The sequence below is a fragment of the Dromiciops gliroides genome, chromosome 3 (assembly GCF_019393635.1).
Source record: "Dromiciops gliroides isolate mDroGli1 chromosome 3, mDroGli1.pri, whole genome shotgun sequence".
Taxonomy (NCBI): Eukaryota; Metazoa; Chordata; class Mammalia; order Microbiotheria; family Microbiotheriidae; genus Dromiciops; species Dromiciops gliroides.
In genome coordinates, this window is record NC_057863.1 from 333,830,377 (window position 1) to 333,855,560 (window position 25,184).

Consider the following 25,184-nt stretch of genomic DNA (forward strand, 5'->3'; position numbering starts at 1 on the left):
TGTGCAGCACCCAACTAAAAAGGTAAGCCAGGTCTGCCATTTCCCAGTGGTTCTGGAAACTTGCAGGCTGGAGGACAGTCAGAGGTGGGTACTGCTGTTGGGTACCCAGGCTATTTCTTAAGACTCTCTACCAATGTTCATGGCCTCCTAGGGGGAAAAAACCAAACAAAAAACCCAGCTACTCTTGGAGCGATTTAACTTCTAATACCCAGGCTACATGGAAGTGCACTGCTATTAGTACTATCTCCTTTGTTAGGGACTATCTGCCTTTCCTATTAAAACACATTTCTTCACTTTGGTGATGCAGCTGCTTATGCATTAATCCCTGGCTATCATTAGATGTTTCCTAAAGTGCAATTTCTAATTCCAAAGGGACCAGTTACTATGAGTTCACTTGCCTCCCCAACCCTCAGTTAATGCCTGCAACTCAAGGATCCTGAGAAACTCTTTCCCTATCTCTAATTTTGTCTAAACTTACCAGATGAATTAGCATAATTACTTGGGAACCACATATTACCTGCTCTTCCCCTAACAGTCCCTTCACTGAGAGCTAAGTGGTGTAGAGGATAAAGCATTAGGTCTGGAGTCAGGAAGGCCAGAGTTCAAATCCAGTCTCCGATTTTTTGATAGTGTGATCCAGTTCAAGTCACTTAACCTGTCTGCCTCATTTTCCTCAACTATAAAATAAGGATCACAATAGCGTCCACTTCCAGGGTTATTACATCAAATGAGAGACCTGTTAAGCACAGCACACAACCTGACACATATAGTAGAAGCTTGATAAATGCATATCCCTTTCCCTCTGCCTGCCCTCTACCTTTCCCTTTCCATGGCTAGTTTCCCATCCTGCATAGGTTCCACAAGAACTTGATATACAGCACTTTCCTTGTCCCACTACTATCCCTGCCTCCCCCCCCCATCTCCCCAGGCTTTCACCTGCTATGCTTTTACCCTCCTACCAGGCAACTAAAGCCTACATTGGTTTTCATAACTTATGACAAGCACAACTGACCCTTCAGAAGTTACTAGTGATCTTGAACCTAGACAGTAACCAATTGCTTCTAGCCTTGCGCCATATAGTTTATGCAAAACTCTTTTAGGAAGAAATAAAGAGACAGAACCATTGCAACTATATAACAAGAAATTAGAATATAAGAATGAGAAGACAGTCCTTCCATTTTGGCTGCTCTTTCAACTATAGCAAAAGGGGAAACTCACTTTTATATATATATTTTTCCAATAGCTTCATGGCCTCAAATTCATGTGTCTTAAGGGCATGACTGAGAGCTAAAAGGTGGAACTGTATTGTAGTACTGTGCTGTAACCGACAGCGCTCTGGGTTCAAAGCTTGCCTCCAAGACTTGCTAAGTTACATGACCAGGGCAAATCACTGAACTCTCTGAGACTCAGTTACTCCACCTATGAGATGGGGAGAGTGCCTGTAGTACTTACCTACAGAGTTGTGGTAGGGTTCAAATGAAATCACGTATTAAGCACTTTGCAAACCTTAAAGCTATATAAATGTCAGGTTTTATTGACTGTTGAAACAGGCTTATGTTCTTTGAATAGTATCCAATACATATTTGATAACTGACATTCATTTGCTTGAATTCAAACTCTAGAATATTCTAAGGAGCAGTAGATATAAGCTGTGTGACTTTGGGCAAATCACCTAACCTGAACCTCGTTTTCCTTATCTGGGATAATAGCTGTAGTACTCATGTCTCAGGACTGTTAAGTCAAAGAAAATAACATTCTGTAAATCTTAAAAGCACTACACAAATGACAGCTATTACACAGGCCACTATTACATAAATTTTACTATACTGCATGTGTCTTATAAGATATTGCACAAATACATTAAAAGCCTTTCTAGTTGAGACCTTAGTATGCAATAGTTTTCAAAGTCTTGCCTTTGGTTTCATACGGGAACCCACTATAATTCCCCTTATAAGCATTTTGGAGTGAGTTGGCCTTCTACTTCTGAGGCATATCAATCCAGATGGGTTTGACCATGGTTTACTGTCTGGGATTGCTGGCACATCTGCACTGGCTTTTTCCTAGATCTCCCTATCCTCTGGGGTTTTCTCCCTTCTCTCCATCCCCCATGTAACCTTAGCCCACACTTTTGCACAAAAAAACTTCCCATCATCTATTCTGTGAACATATCTGATGTTATTTAACATGTTTTATTTGCAATAACTTATTCTTTTTCAAACATCTTAGAAACTTATCTGTGTCTCCTGTTGCTTTTACACGTAGCGAGGATTTTGTCCCTAGAACTGATTCTCTTCATTAACAGAAGTTTTACTATCCTAGTAAAACATTAAGAGTCCACACTTGGCTCTGATTACTCAAAGGCATTAATTCCCATTTGGGTATTTTGTGTAGCTCATAATAAAGCAAAATGGTTCTAATACCATATCAAAGAATTTTAGAGCTGGAAGGGACATGCCACACAAGGATAAGTTGAAGATTGGGCAGGTTTAGCTTGGAGGAAGACACAAAAACTTGGGAGGAGGGAGGGAGGGGGAGATACAATGACTGTCATAGGGATTTGGTCCCAGAGGGCAGAATCAGGAGCAAAGGATAGAAGCTGCAGAGAGGCTGGAGTCAAGAAAAAATTCCTAATGATTAGAGCTGTCCAAAGGTGGAAAGACCTAACTCTAAAGGGGAAAGGTCACCCCTCCTTGGCAGCCTTTAAGCAGAAGATGGCCATTTGCCAGCTGTGCTATGATGATTTCTTTGATTAGCCAGACTAGAGTGTTGCACTGAGGTCCCTTCCAACTCTCAATTCTGTGAATCTGTGGGAGTTTTTGAGACATCTATTTCAACCGTCACTTTGCAGATATAAATATGGAATAATAACAAGGCTCCTTATAAAGTCTGGATAATGTTCATTACCGAACCATGCTGTTCTGACAATGTTACAATTACTTAAAAAACTCCACAGTTAAGTCAGATCCACGTGAGTGTATGCATATGTATTAAAATTATTACTTACATATGTACATGAAAAACATTTTTCATGTTGAAACCACTCTGCAGAAAAAATATTTTATACTAGTCAAGTCTCAGCTCAAGATGGACAATATTTATCTTCTCCACTGCATCCAAAGAAGAAAAAGAACATGGCGTACTTCCGACTTTAGGAAGCCCCTTTATAACATTACCTCAAGCTGTGTCTAAATTTTGGTAATAATTTTGCTCTAGGTAAGCAAACAAACTTGCCTGAGAGAAATGATAATAGAAGGGTTTAAAGCAATATAATGTTTTGAGGAAATTTGATTTTGTTTAGGCAAATGAACATCACTGAGAGTTAGGCTTACTACTGATTCAAACTATGCCTATAAAAAAGATTTACAGTTGTTTCAGGTTCAGCTCAGCTGGCTTTGTGAAGAAATTTACTTAGTACTGTCATCCAAAGGTTGACTTTTCCATGGCATGCAACTAAGAGTAAATGAGAACAAGGACAATGAAGGAGAAAACAGCAACTGATTAGCAAGGATGAGAAAATCCAAAAGATCCAGGGAGAATTCTGTTTCCTAATCTTATCTTTCTTTTCCTGTCTACATGTACCATGTCTTCCCTATTCCCTACCACTCACTACAATCTTATCTAGCTACAGTCTCTCCTGATTATCACTGATTTCTCTCCACCTTGGTTCTCATAATAAAATCTAACTGGAATTATTCAGACCTGCAAGCTTTGGAAAAATAACTAAGAAAAGAGAAAACTTGTGCCCAGAAGGATAACATGAGACTGTAGAATCTTTACAGTATTGAAGTAAACATACTTGCGTCATTCAATAATTAATATATCAGGAAACAAAATTAACATACACACTTCCTGTGACAGGCACTTTGTGGCTGGCTCAAAATAAGTCAATTAATGAAATGATTAAACTAGGAACTTTAGAAAACAAAAGTAATTCATAGTTACTTCAATTCATACCAACATTTAATTATATATTGGTCCCAATACAGGCCACCTTTATAAAATTAGATCTTTTTGAAAGGGAAAAAATGATATATACTGATAAAAAAAATGACACAAAATTATTGTGTCAAAAATGATTTCTCTGGGAGAAATCATTTTAAAAGTAAATAAAATAGGATTCTGCCACATAGAAACATAAAGCAACAAAGCAAATAAGAAGAAACTCAGGGAAAGTGGGAAAATTGAGAATTGCAAACATGGGAAGCTAGGCTTTCCATGGCTGAGAGAAAGCAGCTGCTACAAAGAAATCATTCTCAGTTGCTCATTCCTCCTCCACACTCCCTTCCCCCTCTTTCAGGGTAGTCCCACAGCTTGTTGTAAATTCTACTGCTTCATAATTAATTATTCCTCTCCTTCCCACTCATTACTCTTGTTTTGCTCCAAACCACTTAACTCTGTAGAGTTAAACTGCAAGCCAACAGCAGTGAGAAAGGACAAAGTACAAGCTTTTTAGACAGAGGGACTTCTATTAGAGATCTTCTCCTACTATCTAAATAGTCCCCTCCAAGCCTTGGGGATGTGGAGAAGGGAGGGAGAATTTCTGCAGTAAAATAATTTCTTAAAATTTATACAATGGTAATTTTGTTGTACAGAACCTGAGGTAGCCCATATGTCATAATTCACAAACCTGCTCCTTTCAGGGAGAAGAAAAATTCCCTTGTTTTGGACAGAAAGACGGAACACATTTTAAATGGACTCTTTGTTTTAATTCACTCATTTAGGCACCTGCCATTACTAGCAAAAATTCCCAACATACACTATTCTTACTAACTGAGGGGAAACAACTTTCTGCTGTGCTTTATATATTTTTTCCATTCAAATTAGTTTACAAAATATGCTGTATTTTTGTACTGTCCAATAAAAGGTACATGATTTAAAACAGATCCTATAGAAATGACATGTTATCAGTAATTTACAATTTAAAAAAATCCAGCCACAAAAAAAAATGTCAAAGCTAAAAACAAGATTTTGCTACGAATCAGTGCTTCTATCACCCTTCTGAAAGAGAAGTTATTTTTAATGTGATGTAAAGGCAACATTGAAGATTTTTTTTTTTAAATTAACCACCTAATTTATCCCTAAAATTACAAAGAATCAAAGTCCCTTTACAGGTCAAGTGCAGTAAACTAGATGTTCTTTCAGCACAAAGCAGCACTAGAAAGAAGTAACAGTTGTGGATGGAGTGGACTAGTTTTTCAGGGGCTGCTCCAAGATTAACATACATACATCAGACGTTATCCATCCAAGAGCACAGACACAAGTACAGACTGGATGTCATGAAGGAAGCATGTGTCATACTTGGAGCTGATAATGTCCGCTGTCTCTGCATCTTTCTGGTTTGGATGACTTTTTAAAAACAATTTTAAAGTCAGGTCATGTCAAGTGGCTGCTGTTGCCGGTTGCCAATGGTGAATAGCATCACGATGAGGTATGAAAGCTCTGTACATCCCACACACCCAGGAGGGCTCCCCAGGGATGCAGGGAAGCCCACCAATGGTAACTTTTCAAATGGTTTACTTTGGGGGTGAGTATGAATCCTAGAAAACAAGAAAAAAAATCCAAAGTTGTGTCAAAGGGTGTGTTCAGAAACAGAAGTGAGCAGCTTTCCTTCAGAACCCATTGGCACAGAAGGGCAACAGCAAATCTTCGCTGATCGTGTCCCAATATTGTATCCAGATGGCCAACTAGCACTGAGAAGAAACCATATTCAACTCACGTTGGCATTGAGCTCCTTAGCTTTTCATCCGAAGGTCCAGTCCAAACATGCTGTGGACTAGCTGAGGTACTGTTTGTCGGTACAGATGGGGGTCATCATGCACGAAGCAGCACCTCACCAACACAGCCAGATGCACATTAGCACTAATTCAAAGATTGCAGTTACTAGTAAGGGGATGGAATAAAATCATCAGTGAAATTACAAGATCCATGCCCCCCTTTAAATTAAAGTAGTGCTATGTTGAGAAGGTGGGGTGGTTTTTTTTGGGGGGGGGCAGGGAGGCAGGGAAGGAGGACATATGACAGGGAGCTGTGGTCAGAACTATATTTCACAGCTGGAAGAACCATAACACTATCCAGTTTTCCTGGTTATTTCCTTATTATTATTATTATTCCTGTTGTTAATATTAAAACAGATTAAAGATGGTCTAGGCTAAAAGAGTCACGTTTACAGCATGAATGTGTTAAGATTAAGCTGCCTAAGACCAAAAAAAAAAAAAAAATCCTCAAGCAATCTTTAAATGGATGTTTTCTGACAGCCACAGAGAGTGAGAGCACCTAAGGGAGAACTCCAATACCTTAAGGACCTCGGTCAGGACCACAAAGCCTGAAACATTTCTTCATTAATGCAGAGACACTGCTTCTAGTCACACTGTGTTCAGGTCTGGGGAGATGTCATGTAGATTTTAATTCTGGGAGTCCTCATAACAGCATTAAAACTGAGCCACTTCCAAATCCTAAAATGTTCATGACCAAAGGGGAGCAATAGCCATATATGCCCCTTTATCCCTTTTCCTCTAAGGGGACCTGCAACCCAGATCGTGGTACTTAGACTTTCTAGAATAAAAATGTCAATTAATTCTTCATCACTCTTGACAACCAAAAAGCACATTCACCAAAGACTGAAGATAAGGGGGCGCTGATGGCTTACTTTAATATCTGAAGAGTTGTACGAATAGGGGGTGGTAGGGAATTCATCAATCTCAGTGAGGAGTAATGCCAATTTGGCTGGAGAAATTCACCAACTAATCCAAGGGGTTACTGTGGAAGAGCATGAGAAAAGAACTCTGAAGTACACACAATGTGTCTACATCTCCTTTGACTTGAAAGCAAGTTGTGTGGAATAAAAGATAAATGTTAGTATTATCTTTTGTCAGTATAATTTTTTTTCCATTTAAAGGGGAACAAAGGGGCAATAATTTTTTTTCAAACAAAGGCAGGGATCCATATTAATAGAAATGTTCCCACACAACTCTTGTAAAATGTAAATGCTGATATCGAAAGCCTATGGGTTTTCCATAAGAGGGTGGGCCATTCTGGTTACCCCTTTGTTAAGAGGGCATTCCACCACAAAGAGCCAGAGGTTTTCCAGATGTGTGTAAGAGAGCAGGTGCGCAAGGCAAGCAAATGAGCGCAAACAGTATTATGGAAAACATTGAGAAATTAGCTCCATGAGGGCTGTGGGCTCCACAAGAGGACTTGATCGAGTAGCCTGATCTGACACAGGAACATACAAGAACTTTGCTTCAAAGCTGGAAACCTTCCATGGGAGCCTCACACTGCTGGAAAATGTACTGCTGCTGGTCAAGATCTACTGAAGGAGCGATGCTGCTGTCCTCATCCTCTGTCCCAAAGTAATGCTCAATGAGATCAAAGGCCTTCTGGTAGATTTCCTGGTTTTCATGACTCTGTAGGAATTCAATTTTATCCAGACCTGTAAGCATGAAGTACAGCAAAGGTAAATGTGATGAGTATAGATTCTATGAGATTCTATGGCCCCCAAAGAAGCATCTTTACATAGTAATATTTATATATGCTGTTTCTATAGCACTTTACATCAAAGGGCTTTTCATACATTACCATATCTTACCCTTACAACAATCCTGTGAGGTAGGCAGCAAAGGAGGAAATAAGCTTTTATTAAGTGCCTACTATTTTCCAGGCACTGTGCTAAGTGTTTTACAAATATTATCTCATTTGAGAAGTATTATTATCCCCATTTTAAAGATGAGAAAACTGAAATACAGGAATGGTAACCGAAAGTCACACAGCCAGTAAGAAGAGCTAGAATTTGAACCCAGGTGTTCTGACTCCCAATCCAGAGATGTCTACCTGCACTCTCTACAACCTTTATCTAGTAATTAGTTAGATATATGATATTCATTGGTACAATTCAATACTTATGATCCTAATAACTTCAGGGTTTTTCTTGATCTCTTGTATTATCCATCTGAAAATCATAGAAGAGCAAGTGTATTATGCACATGGTTCACTTGATGGCAATCACTCTAGGATGCCATACAAAAAAACCCTTAAAATCCAGATTATGTAGGAATAACATACACTTACACAATAGTCTGTAACTGTATCTGCCAGTAGGTGATCAGATAAAGAAGGAAAGGTTCAGTGTCAGAATTTCTGTTGATCATAACACTTAGTGCTGTTGTAGAGATCAGGAAGCAACACCAAAAGTAAGCTTAACCATTGCCCCTATTCCCACTCCCCAATCAGGCACACAATATTACTGAGTGCTACACACAAACCCATCCTATGATGACTTGGGGGATAACATCTTAAACACAAACATTTAAAAAAATTGAATTTTATCAAGCCTACATACTTTGAAAAGACACAACCAACATCTGAAAAGATAATCTGTATTTATTACAGGTAGAAATGTGACATAATATTTCTGGCTTTAAAAAACTATTCAGTAATATGGCTCAGAACCGGTTTTGAGCTGTAATTTCACAATCGACAGTATATTCTTCATATCTAGTTAGAACTGTCACAAGAGAATCAGGAAATCTTAGAGAAGGAGCATTCTTTCCTGATTGTCTTCTTATGGTGGCATGTGATTTAAAGTGGGAAGGGACCCCAGATCACCTAAGTCCAAAGACAGCCTATAACGCTATGATCCTGAAAAGCTTAAAGTGTAAGACAAGACAATACTGATGATAAAGAACCTCAGAAACAAAAAAATTAGGGGAAAAAAAACCCAGAACTGAATGCATACATCCATAAATGAGTATTTTTACTGCTCTATGTCTTCTATTTCTAAAGATGTTAGAGGCCTGACAGCTTGAATTTACCAAGTGGACTGGGGCTCTCTACCTTCTCAATGACCCAGTTACCAGAGTTTAAAGGAGTTGTGAGACAGGCAGGCAAGTGCTAACTATCAATCAGAGGGACCACAATTAGTTAGAAAGTAAGGTAGAAAGCAAAGAGCTGGATGAGCTACCCATAAACTAGAAAGATTTCAAGAATAGGGACTTTACCTATGATTTCATCGATCCTAGAACCATTTTTTGAAGTGTGAGCAAGAAACTAGAGTTAAAAAGGTGGTCAGGATAGATTAATCATGGAAGTGGGCTCAAACTGTCAGAACTCAGTGCTGGCAGATTCTCCTGACTTCCATATCTTCCCTTCCAGAGGAAAATGGCAAGACTACACTGGGAGGCAGGTATAGGATATCTAAATACCCACATTTGGCTAGAAAGCAAGATAGGAAATAAAAGGCAGGTTAGAGTTAAGCTAGCCAGGTAGGAAAAAATAAATGAGCCGAATGTGAGGGCTTTCTTGGCTCACATTTAGTTCTTATCCTACTGCAAAAATTAACTTCTTAATAATGTTATCAGCCACTATGCAAAGACACTTACAACCTGTCAAATGTACAGATCACAGATGTGGAAAGGAGACTCAGGAAAAGACGAGAAATAGCAACAAAAGCAATTTCAAAGTCATCTACTATTAAATGATGTCTTACCATAAGCTTCCTCAATCAATGCACAGTAAGGGTTAATGCCATTGCCATTCCTCTTGGCTTCTTGCTCACCAAGCCTCAGGATGTTTTCTAAGCCATTCAGGGCAACTTGTACAATTTTAGAGTCCATGACTGTGAGGAGATCACATAGTGGTTTGATACAACCAAGTTCCACTAGGTACCTAAAAACCAAAGCAAAAAGCACTTTATTCAAACGAAGAAAGAACTTGGTTACTCTAGATCATGTGACACCTGCACTGAATTGGTCTTGTTAGTTTAACAAAGGTCATGTTGCTACTTATCATAAGAATGATTTGCTTGGATTCTTAGCAGGAAAAAAAAAAACCTAAACACTTTTTTTTGTTTTCCTATCATCACTTTAAACTTCATCATTTCTTTACTCCCAAGATGTACTTCTGCAGAAGAGTTGAATAAGGAGAAGGAAATTGTGTAGGTGATTTGGAGGGGTATGAAGAGAAAGACTCAAAGAAGGAAAAAGTATCATGGGCAAGACAAGACAAGGTAAGTAAGTAAGAAAAGGTCACAATTTGAGGGTAAAGTAAATTCAATGAATGAACTGGTGAGTGGAACAGGTTGGTGAAACAAACTTGGGGAGGCTGGTGGAATATAGCTGTGGAACAGTCAAAATTAAATAAAAGAATGAGTAAACTGAAAAGTCTTTAAGGACCTTATAGTCTATCAAGGAAGACAACACATACACAGATAAATATATGTAGAACTTATAAAAAATAATGCAAGGTAGTTTGGGGAGAAAGGATACTAGCACTTGAAGAGAATGAGGAAAGGTTTCATGCAGAGGTGGTACTTAAGCTGAATTTCTAATATATAACAAGTTATCTAGATAATCATGAAATTTGATTCTTTCAGTGCTTAAAAATGAAAAGTAATAATCAAAAGGTGATACTATCTACCTAGACATCTAGTAGTAATATTTAATATTTACTGAACTAAAAACTTTCCCACCGGGAGCAGTCATCTCTTATGCTTGTTCATGTGTGTGTGTGTGTGTGTCTCTCTCTCTCACTCACGCACACATATCAAATTGTTTACTCTCTTAGGGAGGGGGGAAGTGAGGAAGAGAAGGAAAAAAAATTTTAAATGAATATTAAAATGTTTTTACATATAATTGGGGGAAAAAATGCTATTAAGAAAAAAAAACCTTCTTTACCCACATCCATCCAAGATGCTTCCTTTTTTCCTTTCCAACTAATAACTAATGTCCCTCAAAAAAATTTTTTTGGACCACTCTTAGCATTGTAACCTCTCCCTCCCCTGAAGTTACTCTGTTTATTTTTGTTATTTATATATATTTTTTTCATATTTCATGTGTTCATCTGTGTTTTCTCCTCACAATAATGTAAGCTCATTTAGAGCAAAGACTTTGTAGTGCTTACAATGTATTGCACATAGAAGATTCTCAATAAATATTTTGACTGAATTTAATTTTGCACTGACAAAGAAGACATTTGTTATTTTAGTAGGGTTCTGATCAGAATCCATGGGATGAACTAAATATATTACAAATACAGCACATAATAGCAACTACCTTTGGACTTCTGTTCTAGGCTACCTAGATCTTAAATTGTGGACTTATTTTCAATCTACGGAATTTGGGATGACAATGTCAGGTCAAGACTAAAATCACAACTTTATTACTAAGACTTAAGGCACTATAAATGAGATGGGTCTTTTCAAAGATAAGATTCTTATCTTTTCATCATCTTCCAGACTGACCCAAACCTTTCCCAAGCTTCTCCCTCAAGTCTTCAGAAAAAGTTGAGCAATCTCTATGGGCACATCTCCTGCACTGATCCCAAATGATGCACGACTAAAGATTAGTAATCTCTTCTTTCTGTCAGGGCTATAAAATGTCAGGAGCTACAGCTTAGTATTAAGTCTGGACCAGTCCTGGCAGTAGCATTTGCCTAAATGTAGCAAGGACAAAGTTGAAATGTATATTTAAGTACAGGACTGAGGTGACAATCCCCCAGAAAGCTAGGGCTGTTCTTTTCTATTTTCTTTTCCCTTAACTGATGCTAAATGAGCCAACTCACTCACTACCAAAAGCACAGAAGAGAGAAACAATAGATGGAAGGGGTAATTTTTTTAAAATTTAAAATATATTGCTATGAGTACTTACTTTATTTGTTCAGCTGAACCCCCAGAAGTGGCATTTGTAATAGCCCAAGCAGCTTCTTTACGTGTCCGAAACTCAGCAGTTTGTAATATGTTAATGAGAGCTGGAAAAATGTTGGCATCTATCACCGTCTACAAGAAGGAAAATTGCAATGATAAAGGATCAGTGATGTCTATAGGAAAACTGCTCCTTAGCTATAGATTTAATTTTTGTTTTGTTTTTTGTTTTTGGCGGGGCAATGGGGGTTAAGTGACTTGCCCAGGGTCACACAGCTAGTAAGTGTCAAGCGTCTGAGGCTGGATTTGAACTCAGGTACTCCTGAATCCAGGGCCAGTGCTTTATCCACTGTGCCACCTAGCCGCCCCCAGCTATAGATTTAATTTTGAATGCCAACTTTATCAACTAATTCCCTATAGCCAAAATGCATGATCAGCCTTTTATTTTTTCCAGTCTCCATTTTCTTCAAACCAATCTATAGCATAACACTCTGAAATAGTCATTTTTTTTTTTTAGTATTCACAGGGCATACCTGCATAGTGGCTCATATGCAGTAGGTACCTAATCAACATTTATTGAATTATACAGGGCATGACATTTTTCTCTTCTGGTTCTCTTCCTATCTCTCTTATACTTCCTTTTCATTTATTCATTCCTTATTCTTCCTATCTCTAAATTAGGGCAGAGAAGTGAGGAAATACTATGTGAGGTAGGTGCTAAAATCCCCCATTTTACAGATGAGGAAAAGGAGACAGAAGTTAAGTGACTTAGCCATGGCTATACAGCTAGTGACAATCTGAGACAGACTGAATTTGAACTCTCATCTTCCTGACTTCAGGCCCAGTGCTCTAACCACTATATCACCAGATGCCTACAAACATTTTCTAATTCAAATGAGCTACAAAGTTCAATCCTTTATTCTTTACCCTTTACACCCATTCTTCTTGTCACTGTTCACTCATTCAGTTGTGTCTGACTCTTTATGACCCTGTGGACCACAGCATACCAATACTATACATGGGGTTTTCTTAGCAAAGATACTGGAATGGTTTGTCATTTCCTTCTCCAGTGAACTCTCACTGCACTGCCACATATTTGATTATCATTTCTATTCATTCTGAGGATTCCCAAACCTATACCTACATTCACAGCCTCTTACATTATTTTCAACACCTTATGTCTCTAAAGCCATGTCAAAACTATCTTCTCCTTCCCATAACCTTCCAAGCCAAGATCTCACTTTGCACCTAGATTTACAATAACCTAATCTGTCTCCCTACTTCCAATTCATCTTGTATACTATCATGAAAGTAGTATTCCTAAAATGATGTTTTCATTGTCACTCCTCTACTTAAGAACAAAAAACGTCACAAAGTTTACATATCTAAGCCTAACATTTAAGGTTTTTCCATCAACAGGTCCCATTTTACCACTCAACCCTACCAATATGGACCTTGTACAACCAGAAAACCATGGATTCCAAGGACACAATACTGGTCCCCAAGGAAAGTCCCAATGGAAAGTTGGAAAGGTCTTGATTTCCAGAGATGACAAGGTACCCCGTGAGGTAATCCTTAAAGGAAGACCAAAGTTTCAAGAAGCTGGAACTTTAAACATTAGAAGGCTTCATTATCAAGTGAACGCAGATCTAGTCTCAAAGCAGAACTATAAAAATTTGATCTTACCTAATGATTAGACAGCATATAACCTCTTGGCTAATGGTTAGTACTATTCAAAAGTTGCTGGACTCTTCTTTTGGTATGTGAGAAGAAAGGTGGTTTAATAAGGGGCTTTGAAAAAGTCCCCTATTCAAAGATAATACTCATACCCTCCCAATAAAAACACATACTTCTCTACTGATTAAAAATTACTTTGTATTAACAAGCTCTTTCTCTAATCTCGTGCATAGCTCCAGAAGATGGGGAAAGGGACAAAGAAAAGGAGATGGGAACAGGTAAAAGATAAACTTTGCTAATTTTACATTCTTGCTTAGGACTTAAGTGATCAGAACCAACTGAATGCCACTGAAAATTATGTACTGTCATCCTTGGTAAGAAAGAACCCCTTTCCTCTAGATATCTGCTCTTAACTGTTGGTCTCTCCTGCTTTCTGGATTTTTCCTTTCCTTCATCTTTGCTGCTCTGGATTACATTTGATTTGTCTTATTTTCAGTCTAATGCTCAACTACAACTTGGATACAGGAGGCAAATGTAAGAAGCAAATCAATTTATAGAAAAATGACTCTCAAAAGTAGCAGGTTAAATTGATCCCAAACATAGATATTTTACTTGGCAAAAATAAAGGCAACCTTTAAAGTATCACAAATCAACTGAAAGAAATGAAGTCTTCAGTAAAATGAACAAAGACATGTTATGTTTAAGAAAAACAATTCTATGAATCTGGGTGGAAGCTGTAAAGTTTAACTGTGACTGCCTTGGCATTACCTGGATCTGAGCCCTGTTTCCAGCTGTGATATTAGATATTGTCCAACAGGCTTCTTTTTTGATAGATTCCTTTGGACTACTGAGTAAATGCAATAAACTCTGCAGGGCTGAGCAATTCAAAATTACCTAAAAAAAAGGTTTGGAAAAAAATTTATTATAGTAATAAAAATACAAGTGACTCCTTAATTTTTAGCATTAATCTGGGTGATTTAGATAAATTCCCTTTTCTCCATTTAAAGTTTCAGATAACACTCGTAAAACCAAATATTTCCTCAAACTATTTCAACAAAGTATTAGCTTTGAATATTAGTTATTTCATTGCAACACACTCTCTATTGTTAAAATTATACTTGAGAAAATAAATGAAAAGGGAATAATTATCTTTTAAATCAATGTGATTTTTGCAATATAAAATATACTGTGAATCAATCTTCGCTCTACCCAAAATTCACAAACATGGATTTAACATATGTGAAATAGGAATGCCCTTGAGTATGCAGGCAAACCATTTTTATAACTAATATATGAATCAACAATTTAGAATCAAGTTATCTACCAGCATATGGCATATCAAAATAAAATACAGGTAGATGGTTAACTTGAATGTTCATAAAGGTTTGACTTTTAAAATGGATAATCAGTCATCATTCAATGAAGGAAAATTAACCCACAAATCAGCCAATCATTATTCAATGAGCACCTAGCACATGCAGTACATTATGCTAGATTAATGTTGGGAGGATATAGGGAAGCAGGGAATGAATAAAGCTATATAAAAGACAGTATCTTCTCTCAAAGAATTTACACAAAGAATTTGCAATGTGCGCATGAAAACTTAAACAGCAATACAAAGGGTATTACAAAGCAATAAACATCTCGAGGAGTGGTCAGAGAAAGTAGAAGAGGCATTATTTATAGTATCAGAGGATTTCAGAACCAGTAAATATCTCAGAGATTAGACCAATCCTCTGATTTTACAGATGAAAATCCAAGAGTAACTTTCTCAATGTCATAAAACATCTAGTAGATTCAGGATTCAAACCTAGGCCTCCTAATATACTTTGCTTCCTTTAGGCTTTTAATCTGAATAAGATTTCATAAGTAATAAGAGGGAAGGTACTCTCTAAGGTGGGAAAGACTGAACAAAGTCAGGGAGATAGGACAGTGTAGTGTTTTCAGAACACACTGATCAAACTGGCTTGACTACAAAAGAGGGTTTTATGTAAGGGAATACTGGAAGATAAGGTAAAATGACACAAAATCATGGAATGTTGTGATAGCCAATTTAAGGAATGTAAATTCTATAATACTGGCAATAGGGAGTTATTGAAGGTTTTTGCATATGGAGTGGTAGGATGTAGACTGTGGGTTTTTTTGTTTGTTTTTTTTTGGTGAGGCAACTGGGGTTAAGTGACTTGCCCAGGGTCACACAGCCAGTAAGTGTTAAGTGTCTCAGGCTGGATTTGAACTCAGGTACTCCTGAATCCAGGGCTGGTTCTTTATCCATTGCGCCACCTAGCTGCCCCTGTAGACTGTGTTTTAAGAGTACTAGTGAACTAAAAAGGGCTAGAGAAATTAAGAAAGACTAAATAGGAAACAGATGCTCCAATACAGAAGTGAAATAAAGACTTGAATTAGAATAATAGCAATGAAAATGAAATAAAAAGGAATAGTTTAACAGATGCTGAGAAGAATAATCAAGCAGAGTTAGTGACTGCTTGAATATGAGGATCAAAGAGAGCTGAACTGGTAATGATGGAAGGATATCTAACTGCTATTTTTAAGAAGGCAGTAAAATGTGTTGTAACTGAGGTGGTCTAAGTTAGGGACAGAGAAAGATAAGTAAGGTATCAGAATGGAGGTGAGACCTAAAGTCTTCAAGGGAAACACAATAAGAATACTAGGGAATGAACCTCAAGAGAACACTTACTTTTAGAGAGTAGAAGGAAGACTAGGACCCAATAAGGAAACAAAGAGTGAATGGAGGGGGCAGCTAGGTGGCAAAGTGGATTAAGCACTGGCCCTGGATTCAGGAGGACCTAAGTTCAAATCTGACCTCAGACACTTGATACTTACTAGCTGTGTGACCTTGGGCAAGTCACTTAACCCTCATTGCCGGGAAAAAAATACCAAAACAAACCAAAACAAACAAACAAAAAACAATAAAGAGTGAGTGGAGAGGTGAGAGAGAATGTAGATAGTATGTTATAGCATCACAGAGGTGTAAGGAGAAAAGTTTTTCAAAAGGACTGATCAATAGTGGCAATTTTGTTGACATCAAGGAGAATTAAGATCAAGAAAAAGGCAATGGATTTTACTTCAAGGGCAAAATTTGAGTTGGGTGATAATCAGACTACAGATAGTTATGAAGAAAGGAGGTAAAAAGAAGATGTCAGTGAAAGGAAAAAAATGACAGCTAGAGGGGGCAATAAGATCAAACTAAAGTTTTTTCAACATAGACACTGGTACAGGTTTAAAGGCAGAAGGGAAGATGCCACTGGAGAGGGAAAGATTGAAGATAATGGAACAAAAGTAAATTATGTAGCTGTAACCAACTGAGGGACATAATGGGTACTCTTAGCTTAAAGGAGAGGTTGGCTCCACGTAGATTGACTTATACAGGAACCAAGAACAGCAAAAAGTATAGGTCATCAAAACAGAATTATTGACTACGATGGAAAAGCAACTATCTGCACTAAAACGTTAATGTAATAAACAGTCATGGAAAAATGCTGGACATGACTTATGATCAGTACAGAATTTACACACTACATTTATGTAAATGTTTTGCCCAAAAAGGGTAACCACTACTCCTTTCCCCAAGTAGAATATAACATCCTTGAGGGAAGGGACTGTTGCATTTTTTGCCTTTGCTTCCCCACTGTTTAGCACAGTGCTTCAAATAAATAGCAGGTATAGTACTAATTGTCATTAAAATTGGAAGCTTATATGGCTAAATGTATTGTAATTTTTTGATCATACCTGTGTCTGGACATCATCGCCTGTAACAATGTTTCCAACAGCCCGTAAAGCAGGAGAAACCACCTTGTAGTCATTATGCCTGCAATTGTAAAAAGATTTAGTTCTCACAACTTTATTTAATATGATCCTCCCATTAATGTCTTATATTATGGTATTTCACCATGGAATTAAAGTGACCCATTGCTCTTGAAAACTATGTCAGCATTATACATGCTCTGGCAGCCCCTATCAACCTGGAAAAGGCTTAAATTTATAGACCCAAAAGATGGGTCTGTCTGAGGACCAGTTTAGCACTAAAAGGACCAGAATTTAAGAATATCTTGAAGGACCAAGCTGCATCAATTGATACTGTGTATTTTTTTTATCCACACGGCAAAGACAACAGATGGTAAGATAAAAATGTTTATTTGCTTATAATTATATTTAAAATACATTTGCACAGATATGAGAAATTATAGTATAGTTGTTTTAGTGCTAGCTAAATTGAGAGGCTCCTCACCAGAAGGCTGGCCACGGGGTGACCCCATCTCCTTATGAAAACACTAAGGTATGGAGGGGTTATCATTGTTGGCGAAGAGTTTGTCAAACAAGACTACACATTTTCTGAAGGGACAGGAGTCTACTCCTTTGCTATTTTTCTTAGGGCTCAAATCCCTAAAGCAATACCCACACTGTAGGGATCAGAGCTGAAAGGGCCTCTTAGGTCACTAGGCAGCTCTTAGAGCTACACATGGGCTTCAATTTCTCCATCTATAAAGTGAGGGAACTGAAGTAGATAATGTTCTACGGGTCAGCTTTAGCTCTACATTCTAGTTTCTTGAATATCTTTATATTTGAAGAACCTATAATTTCTCTCAAAAGCCTAATTCCAGTGTTTTAATAACGATGAGTGAAGTTCTTTATAATTAAAAACCATCATGCTTTAATTTAAACCTATTTTCCCTTGTTTAGTCCTTCAGAGACCTGATTAACATTCCACTCATAAAACTTCTTTATGTTTGAAGATAGTGATTGAATCACCTCTTAAAATTCTCTTCTTCAGAGAACCCTGATTCTGTGATTTTTCACTACTTATTTTCCTATTCATTTAATATCTATAACCTTTTTAATGGATGTCAGAAACCCCCCCTGGAATATACTGTATTTGAATTTTCTACTATAGAATATAAACAAAGGTATCGTTCCCGTCCTTTGAGCATTATAATCTATTTATATGTGTCCACTCTATAGCACTGTACTGTCTCATATGCAACTTGTAGTCAGCTATAACTGAAAGATCTTTCTTTTCTGTACTTTCCTCCATTCTACTTATACTGTTGTCTTTGTTCTCATCTTACCCTTATTCCTGCTGAATTTCATACTGCCTTGTAGGGGCTTTCCTTAATTGTTTAAGTCAAGAGTATTAGCAAGGGGCAGCTAGGTGGCGCAGTGGATAAAGCACTGGCCTTGGATTCAGGAGGACCTGAGTTCAAATCCAGCCTCAGACACTTGACACTAGCTATGTGACCCTGGGCAAGTCACTTAACCCTCAATGCCCCACAAAAAACAAAACAAAAACACAAAAATCAAAACAAAGAGTATTAGCAGCCTTACCTAACCTAGTACCATACATAAATAAAAAAAAAACAAAACTCATTTTCAAATTCAGATGATCAATAAAAACAGTAAATAAAAGTAGTTTCAATATATTCTTTATGTTTTACACATAATTAAAAGTATTACAAAACACAGATTAAGACAGAAATAGGATTCAATATTAGTTATCAGTCATAATCATCACCTGAGCAAATGTAACAGCCAGTGTGAGATAAAAGAAGTGAATGTTCATTTTTCAGTGTACTATAGAGGGAGATTTTGTCTAGTGAGTTGTTTTTGGTTATCCTACTAGGATACACAACTATTCAGATGCCATTATTTTCTAACCTTATAATAGCCTAAAGTCCTGACAAAGCAACAATAACTGGTTCTACACAAGGAATAAATACCACTGAGGTGGCTGAGTTATATGGGTAGTATATACACATAAAACTTATAGTGTGTCCTCCTTCCATAAAAGCAGCTGAGAGGGTTGCTTTTTATTAAAAACTTTCCATTGGGGCAGCTAGATGGCACAGTGGATAGAGCACCGGCCCTGGAGTCAGGAGTACCTGAGTTCAAATCCGGCCTCAGACACTTAACACTTACTAGCTGTGTGACCCTAGGCAAGTCACTTAACCCCAATTGCCTCACTAAAAAAAAAAAAAACAAAAAAAAAAAAAAACTTTCCATTCCACCACAGTTTTTTCATCAACCAATCAGGAATATATAACTAGGTGGAACATGAGCATGCCACTGACATGGGATCAAGAATGAAAAAATGCTCTCTACTAATATAAGAAAGCACCCTCTTTGAAACAATTAGTCTTAGAGAGTCACCTGGAACACTGATAGATTAAGTGATGTGCCCAGACACACAGTCACATGTACAGGGTGATCCAAAAGTCTTAATATAGACTTCAGTTTTAATAAGTTTAAAACTGGAGTAAGACTTTTGGGACACCCTACATGGGTCTGAAGTGGGACTCAGGTTTACCTGGCTCCCAGACTACTAACATATGACCATGAAAATTTAGAATGAATACCTGAAATGATAGTCTGATAATGAAATCATTAGTTACAGAACAAATTAGATTATCTCTGAAAGTATGTTCCACTTTGAATTCTTACACAGGGAAAACAGTGAGAAAGTATTTTTTTTCCTTTTTGCTTGATTCGACATAACTATCGCTTTTGAAAAACAACCAGCACCTGGATCTAGCCTTATAACAGTCTTAAGAGGCAAAAATTAAGTGCCAGCTATAGAAGAAAGAATCTTGAGAGTAAAGAGAAAGTTATAAAATAGTAAACATCTTGAATTTCCTGGTTTCCCTGAAAATCAAAACCTTTCAAACAACCATGTAATTATGAGCAAAAAATATTCCCTAACAAAATTACATTAGTGGTGTTGGTTATTTTAAGGTGACAGTGGTTGGAAGAACAGGGAATCCTCTGATATCAGCTTATAATTCTCTCCTACCTTCTACTGATCTTTGAAATCTTCAGGAAGGGAAACAGCATGTCAGAGCTATAAGATCACTGGTGGTGGCTAGAGAGTACACTCCTCCCTCGTGTTCTTTTGGGGGATGGCATACTCCTGCCTCACTGAATAATTAGCCTGGGTCCATAAAATATTGCCCTAGGGCACAGAAGCAGGTAGCAGTCCTCTTTTTGACCCTACATCCTACTAAAGGCAAAAGATAAGGGCTTAAAGCTTGTAACCATAAACAACCCAGGGATGGAGCATATAAACAAAGCAAACAAGAGACACCCTCCCCCCAAAGCAATAATACATTAGTACTTGCAACCAAATAAAAAATTCTGAGCACTAATTAGAAGACTAATAGAAATGAAATGACAGATATTAAGCTCTTACATGAGTAGCTCCACTAGTCTCCTACATACTCCTGCATCAATTACTGCTTGAATTTTATCATTGGGTCCATCTGATAGATACGATAGTGCCCAGCATGCGTCAGCTAGCACATCAGTGTCATTAACAAACAGCAACCAAGAAAGTACATTCAGACAGGGGGAAACCTGAAAAAAGAAGATGACATGAGTTGTGAAAATTCAGTCAAGTTGAAGTGGAAGCCAGAAGTAGGAGCATCCTCAACAAAGCAAATGATGATGATCTGTTGGGCGAACTGTGCCTGTGTAGTCTTAGACTTACAAGAAAGAGAAAGTATGGCCTTTTCTCCTTTGAACATGCTGCCTAGTATCCTGGCATTGTTTAACTTACTTTATGGAAGCAGAAACACACCATATAGTGGAAACTCATGTACAATTACTTTAGTGACATTTCTAGAAAAGTCAGACTACTTATAGAATCAAATTTCTGAAATGCTTTCAATTCAGTGAGGACTAGAGTCAAGAAACCTGACACATTTTGGTTACCCTGATTATAAAAAGGGAAAACAAAAACCCTAATAGTTTCTAAGGGTTTTTTTTCCCTTGTTTCTAAGGTTTCTAATTTAGGAACTTGAAGTAGCAGTTAAATTCACTTAACAAAAACACTAGCCTAGCCAAAGGCAAAGTGGAAGCTTTCAATTCTCCTTACAAATAGGTAATAGTCTAAAATGTTTTAAATGTTTGTCACACGCAAAAATCACTATTCCTTTCCTCTTTCACATCTGAAATTGGTCTGTGCTTTATCCATTTACCTTTTTCTCAATTTTTCACATATACCTTTGCAAAATCTGGTGATGGATTTTTCCCTCTGCAGAGATTAGACAAGGCCCACACTGCATTCCGAGTCATGGTCAAACGGTTCTGCTTTGAAAGTAGCCTACAGGAACACAAAAAATTAAAATGTAATTCTTGGTCAAGTAGGAACAGGGAAACTTTTGCTGCTATTGACTAATAAATAGGGTTTGCTTCTCTACAAAAGTAAAACCCCATTAATTTGGACTATATGAATTCAGAACTTTGACCCCTGATTCAGGGTCAGAGTGGAGTAATAATTACCATCATTATTTTAACAACAGTTACTACAACTACTACTACTATCACATAAAACTTTATATACATTCTCATCTGATCCATAACCCTGTGAAGTAGTTACCACAATTCCCATTTATACAGACGAGGAAACTGAAGCTTAAAGAAGTGACCTACCCCTCGTCAAAGAATTAGCACCAAAAGTTGGCCATGAATCTAGGCCTCTTCTGCCTCTAAAAAGAGTACTCTTTCCACTGATCCCATTATGCCTCAACTAGAAAGCAGGAAATTATTTCCAAACCTACAGTGGTTTATGGGCACATAGAAATGTTTTCCTTCCACTAAAACTTTGAACTTAATCACAAATAACAGATACTCACTGCAATAGAGGGGGGAGAATGTTGCAGTCTAACACATAGTCCCTACACATGGTGCTGTCTCCAGCGATATTACCAAGAGCCCAGACTGCCTGTAAAAAAAGGATTGGTTAGTAAAGAGTTTCACAGTAGATTAATTCCATCTTAATAAGAGGTAGATGCTACCATTACCTATTAATGTATTGCTCCTATGTTAGCCACCTATTACATTATATCTAAAAATACATGATGACATTCATTTCATGACTAGCAAGTGGAGGACAGAAGGGCCTGGCGTGCTATGGTCCATGGGATCACGAAGAGTCGGACACGACTGAACAACAACAACAACAAAGTGGATCTGATGACAAAGATTCACATTTCTAGGGGGAAAGAAGAAGGAAGGAAACAAACAAGAATAGATTGAGCACTTTCTACGTGCCAGGCGTTGTACCAAGCACTGGGGATACAGATACAAACAAAAGGACAGTTCCTGCCTCAAGGAGTTTACATTCTATTATGGAAGGATAACACAAAAGGGAAATGAAAAGCAGGAATGGGGCATGGAGGGAGCAGTTCTAATTATTGTGCAGTATGAATTCGTTGATATTAGTACCATATTGTCAATGGGTACCATTAAAGAATACATTCCCTGTTTTGGTTAATCATCAAGAAACTTTTTCAGAAAATGTATTTTGCAATGAGATTGAGGTTGTTAAGTGCCTGTTCCATCAAAACAAAATCATTTAAATTTTGAAAAATATCTTTTAAAATATGCATTTAGGAGATAGCTAAAATTGATAGTATTTAACCATTCTTATTAATCGAGCATATGTGGCCTAAAACCTGAAGCAATCTTAATTTTTTAAAAAAAGAAAGTACACTTTAAAATGTGTTTTTCTCAAGTTCAAAACAGGATATCACTTACCTAGTCTTTCTTCCTTCCCTTTTGTTTCAGAGGAAAAAATATCCCAACATTTAAGGTTAATTCCATATTCTCTTATCCTTGATTCTATCCTTTCCCCACCTCCCCTCAGAAACTTGATTCAACATTCATTTCTTCCTTGTGACTTTTTATATATCATGTAATGTCCCAATACTTTTCTCCCTGTCAAAGCCAAACTTCTTGGGAAAAAAAGTTTACACTTCTATGAAATGACGAAGAACAAAGAAAGCATAACCAGAACTAAAAGAGAAATACTGACATTATCTAAAAAGCAACTAAGCCTAATACAATGACCAATATTATGGTCCTGTGGAACAGATGATGAAATCAAGGGAGGTAGGGCACTTTAGGTATAAAATATTGCATAAATATTGTTGGCTAGTTTTTGTTTAATTTTTCTGTTAAAAGGGTAGAAGAACTCAATGGAAGGAGGTGATGGTGGTATAGCAGGGAATGATTGAGATTTTTTAAAAAGAAAAGGCATCAAAGAAACATTTTTTCTTTAAAAAAAAATCTAAAATGTCTTCACTTCTTTATCTTTCAACTTTACTCAATCCCTAGCTTTCTTCTTCCTCATTCTACTGAAATTTGCTCTAAATGATTAAACTAATTATCAAATCCAAATGGGCTCCCCCCCATTTAAAATTTATTTTTATTTATTTATTTCTTTTGTCTCCTGATCAGATTCATCTCCAAACATATTTCTTCTCTTCTTCTACCCAGTAAATCTTTTAACAATGGTTTAAAAGAAAAAAAAGTTCAACAAAACCAATCTATCCACTGAATCCCATAGTGACTGTTTGCATCTTATGTCATGTTCACTTTGATGCACTGCTCTTGTCATTAAGTTTTAGGAGCAATCTTTCTCATGTTTCAATGCCCTTACTTTGGTCATCTTCCACTCATTTTCTAACCATATCTCTTAATTACTCCTTTCTGGCAACTTGGCCTCTTCTATACTCTTTAAATGTTCTCTAAGATACTGTTATAGGGTATCCCTCCAACTAATTTACTTTTTCTCAAGGACAAAAACAACAGGTCAAAAACTAAATCTACTCCTTATGACTGTATTATTTTTTTCCCTCAGAGTCATTATCATTTTCCACTTTTATTAGTGGTACCATTAATAACCCAGACAACCAAGTCTGAAATCTTTGATTCATTCCTGTCCATCACCTCTCGCATCCAATTATTTGTCAAGCCAAACCTTGTGTTATCTTTTTAGAATCTACTCTCTCCTCTTATTGCTACTATTCTAGTGAGAGTTTTTATTCATTTGAATTACTTACCTCCTTGATTCTCTAATAAATTATACCTTTTCCAGATTCAGCATTCTAATACATAGATTTGGTTACTTTGCTCCTCTGCTCAAAACTCTTCAAGACTTCTAATTGAGCAAAATCTACCTCCTCAGTTGAAGGACTTGAAGAACATGCACCATCATCTGAGTTACAGAATTTTCATTGGCTGACCCCTATGTGTCTGGAACTATTTTCCTCCTTAACACTGCCTTCTTGGCTTTCTTCAAGTCTCAGATAAATATCCATCTGCTTCCCAGTCACCTTTAATCATAATGTTTTCCCTCTGAGACTATCCACAATTCAACCTGCCTATCCCTTGCTTGTATATAGTTAGTTGTTTGCATGTTGTCTCCTCCATTAGACTGTGAGCTCCTTGAGAGCAGGGACTGCTTGTTCTGCTTTTCTTTGTATCCATGTTGAACAATGCCAGATATTCTTACCCAGAAGGACTGGAATTTAAGAATATTTCAAAGGATCAAGCTACGTCAATTAACACAGTGCATACACATAAGGAGAAAACCGTAGGATGAAATTTTTTACTTCAAAATAAAATTATAGTATTTTTGCATCAGTTAATGCTCTTGGTCCTTCTAAATTTTTTTTAAAGGTCAAATTATTTGTAAGACCAGTTACTTCCATAAAGGTCTTCAATATATAGGTCTATATAATTCTGTATAAGTACTCTCTATATACTTCTGTATAGAATTCTTTATAGGTACTTAATTCTACATAATATAGTTACTATACATAAAAACAATGAAAATGACAGCATTTTTGCTGAAATTACTGCCAAACAACAAGTGCTATGCTCATAAAATTTTTCACTCAAAAGAATTCACAGTATCTACATTCCAAACCTGGAAGTAGTTTTGCTGTATCAAACTGGTCAATTCCAAGTGTACTTTTCTAAAGTTGTTTTTCTAGTTTTCATTTCAGCTAATATTAGGAATATAAAACATCCCCTTCTGAGACACCATGGATTGATGTGGATTTTATATTTTTAAATT

The 25,184-nt window shown here is 37.0% G+C and overlaps 1 protein-coding gene across 1 annotated transcript in view; it reads right to left on the reverse strand.

The window, feature by feature from the left end:
* Positions 1 to 143: 143 nt before the first annotated feature.
* KPNA1 (karyopherin subunit alpha 1) overlaps positions 144 to 25,184 on the reverse strand; it is a 95,274-nt gene continuing 70,233 nt past the window's right edge. The window contains exons 7-14 of the mRNA XM_043992833.1: positions 21,955 to 22,043; positions 21,323 to 21,422; positions 20,511 to 20,674; positions 17,060 to 17,138; positions 14,078 to 14,203; positions 11,640 to 11,767; positions 9,482 to 9,660; positions 144 to 7,429 (exon numbers count right to left, since the gene is read on the reverse strand). Of these exons, the coding sequence (XP_043848768.1) occupies positions 7,242 to 7,429; positions 9,482 to 9,660; positions 11,640 to 11,767; positions 14,078 to 14,203; positions 17,060 to 17,138; positions 20,511 to 20,674; positions 21,323 to 21,422; positions 21,955 to 22,043 (1,053 nt within the window). The 3' untranslated portion in view covers positions 144 to 7,241. The remainder of the gene's footprint in view (positions 7,430 to 9,481; positions 9,661 to 11,639; positions 11,768 to 14,077; positions 14,204 to 17,059; positions 17,139 to 20,510; positions 20,675 to 21,322; positions 21,423 to 21,954; positions 22,044 to 25,184) is intronic.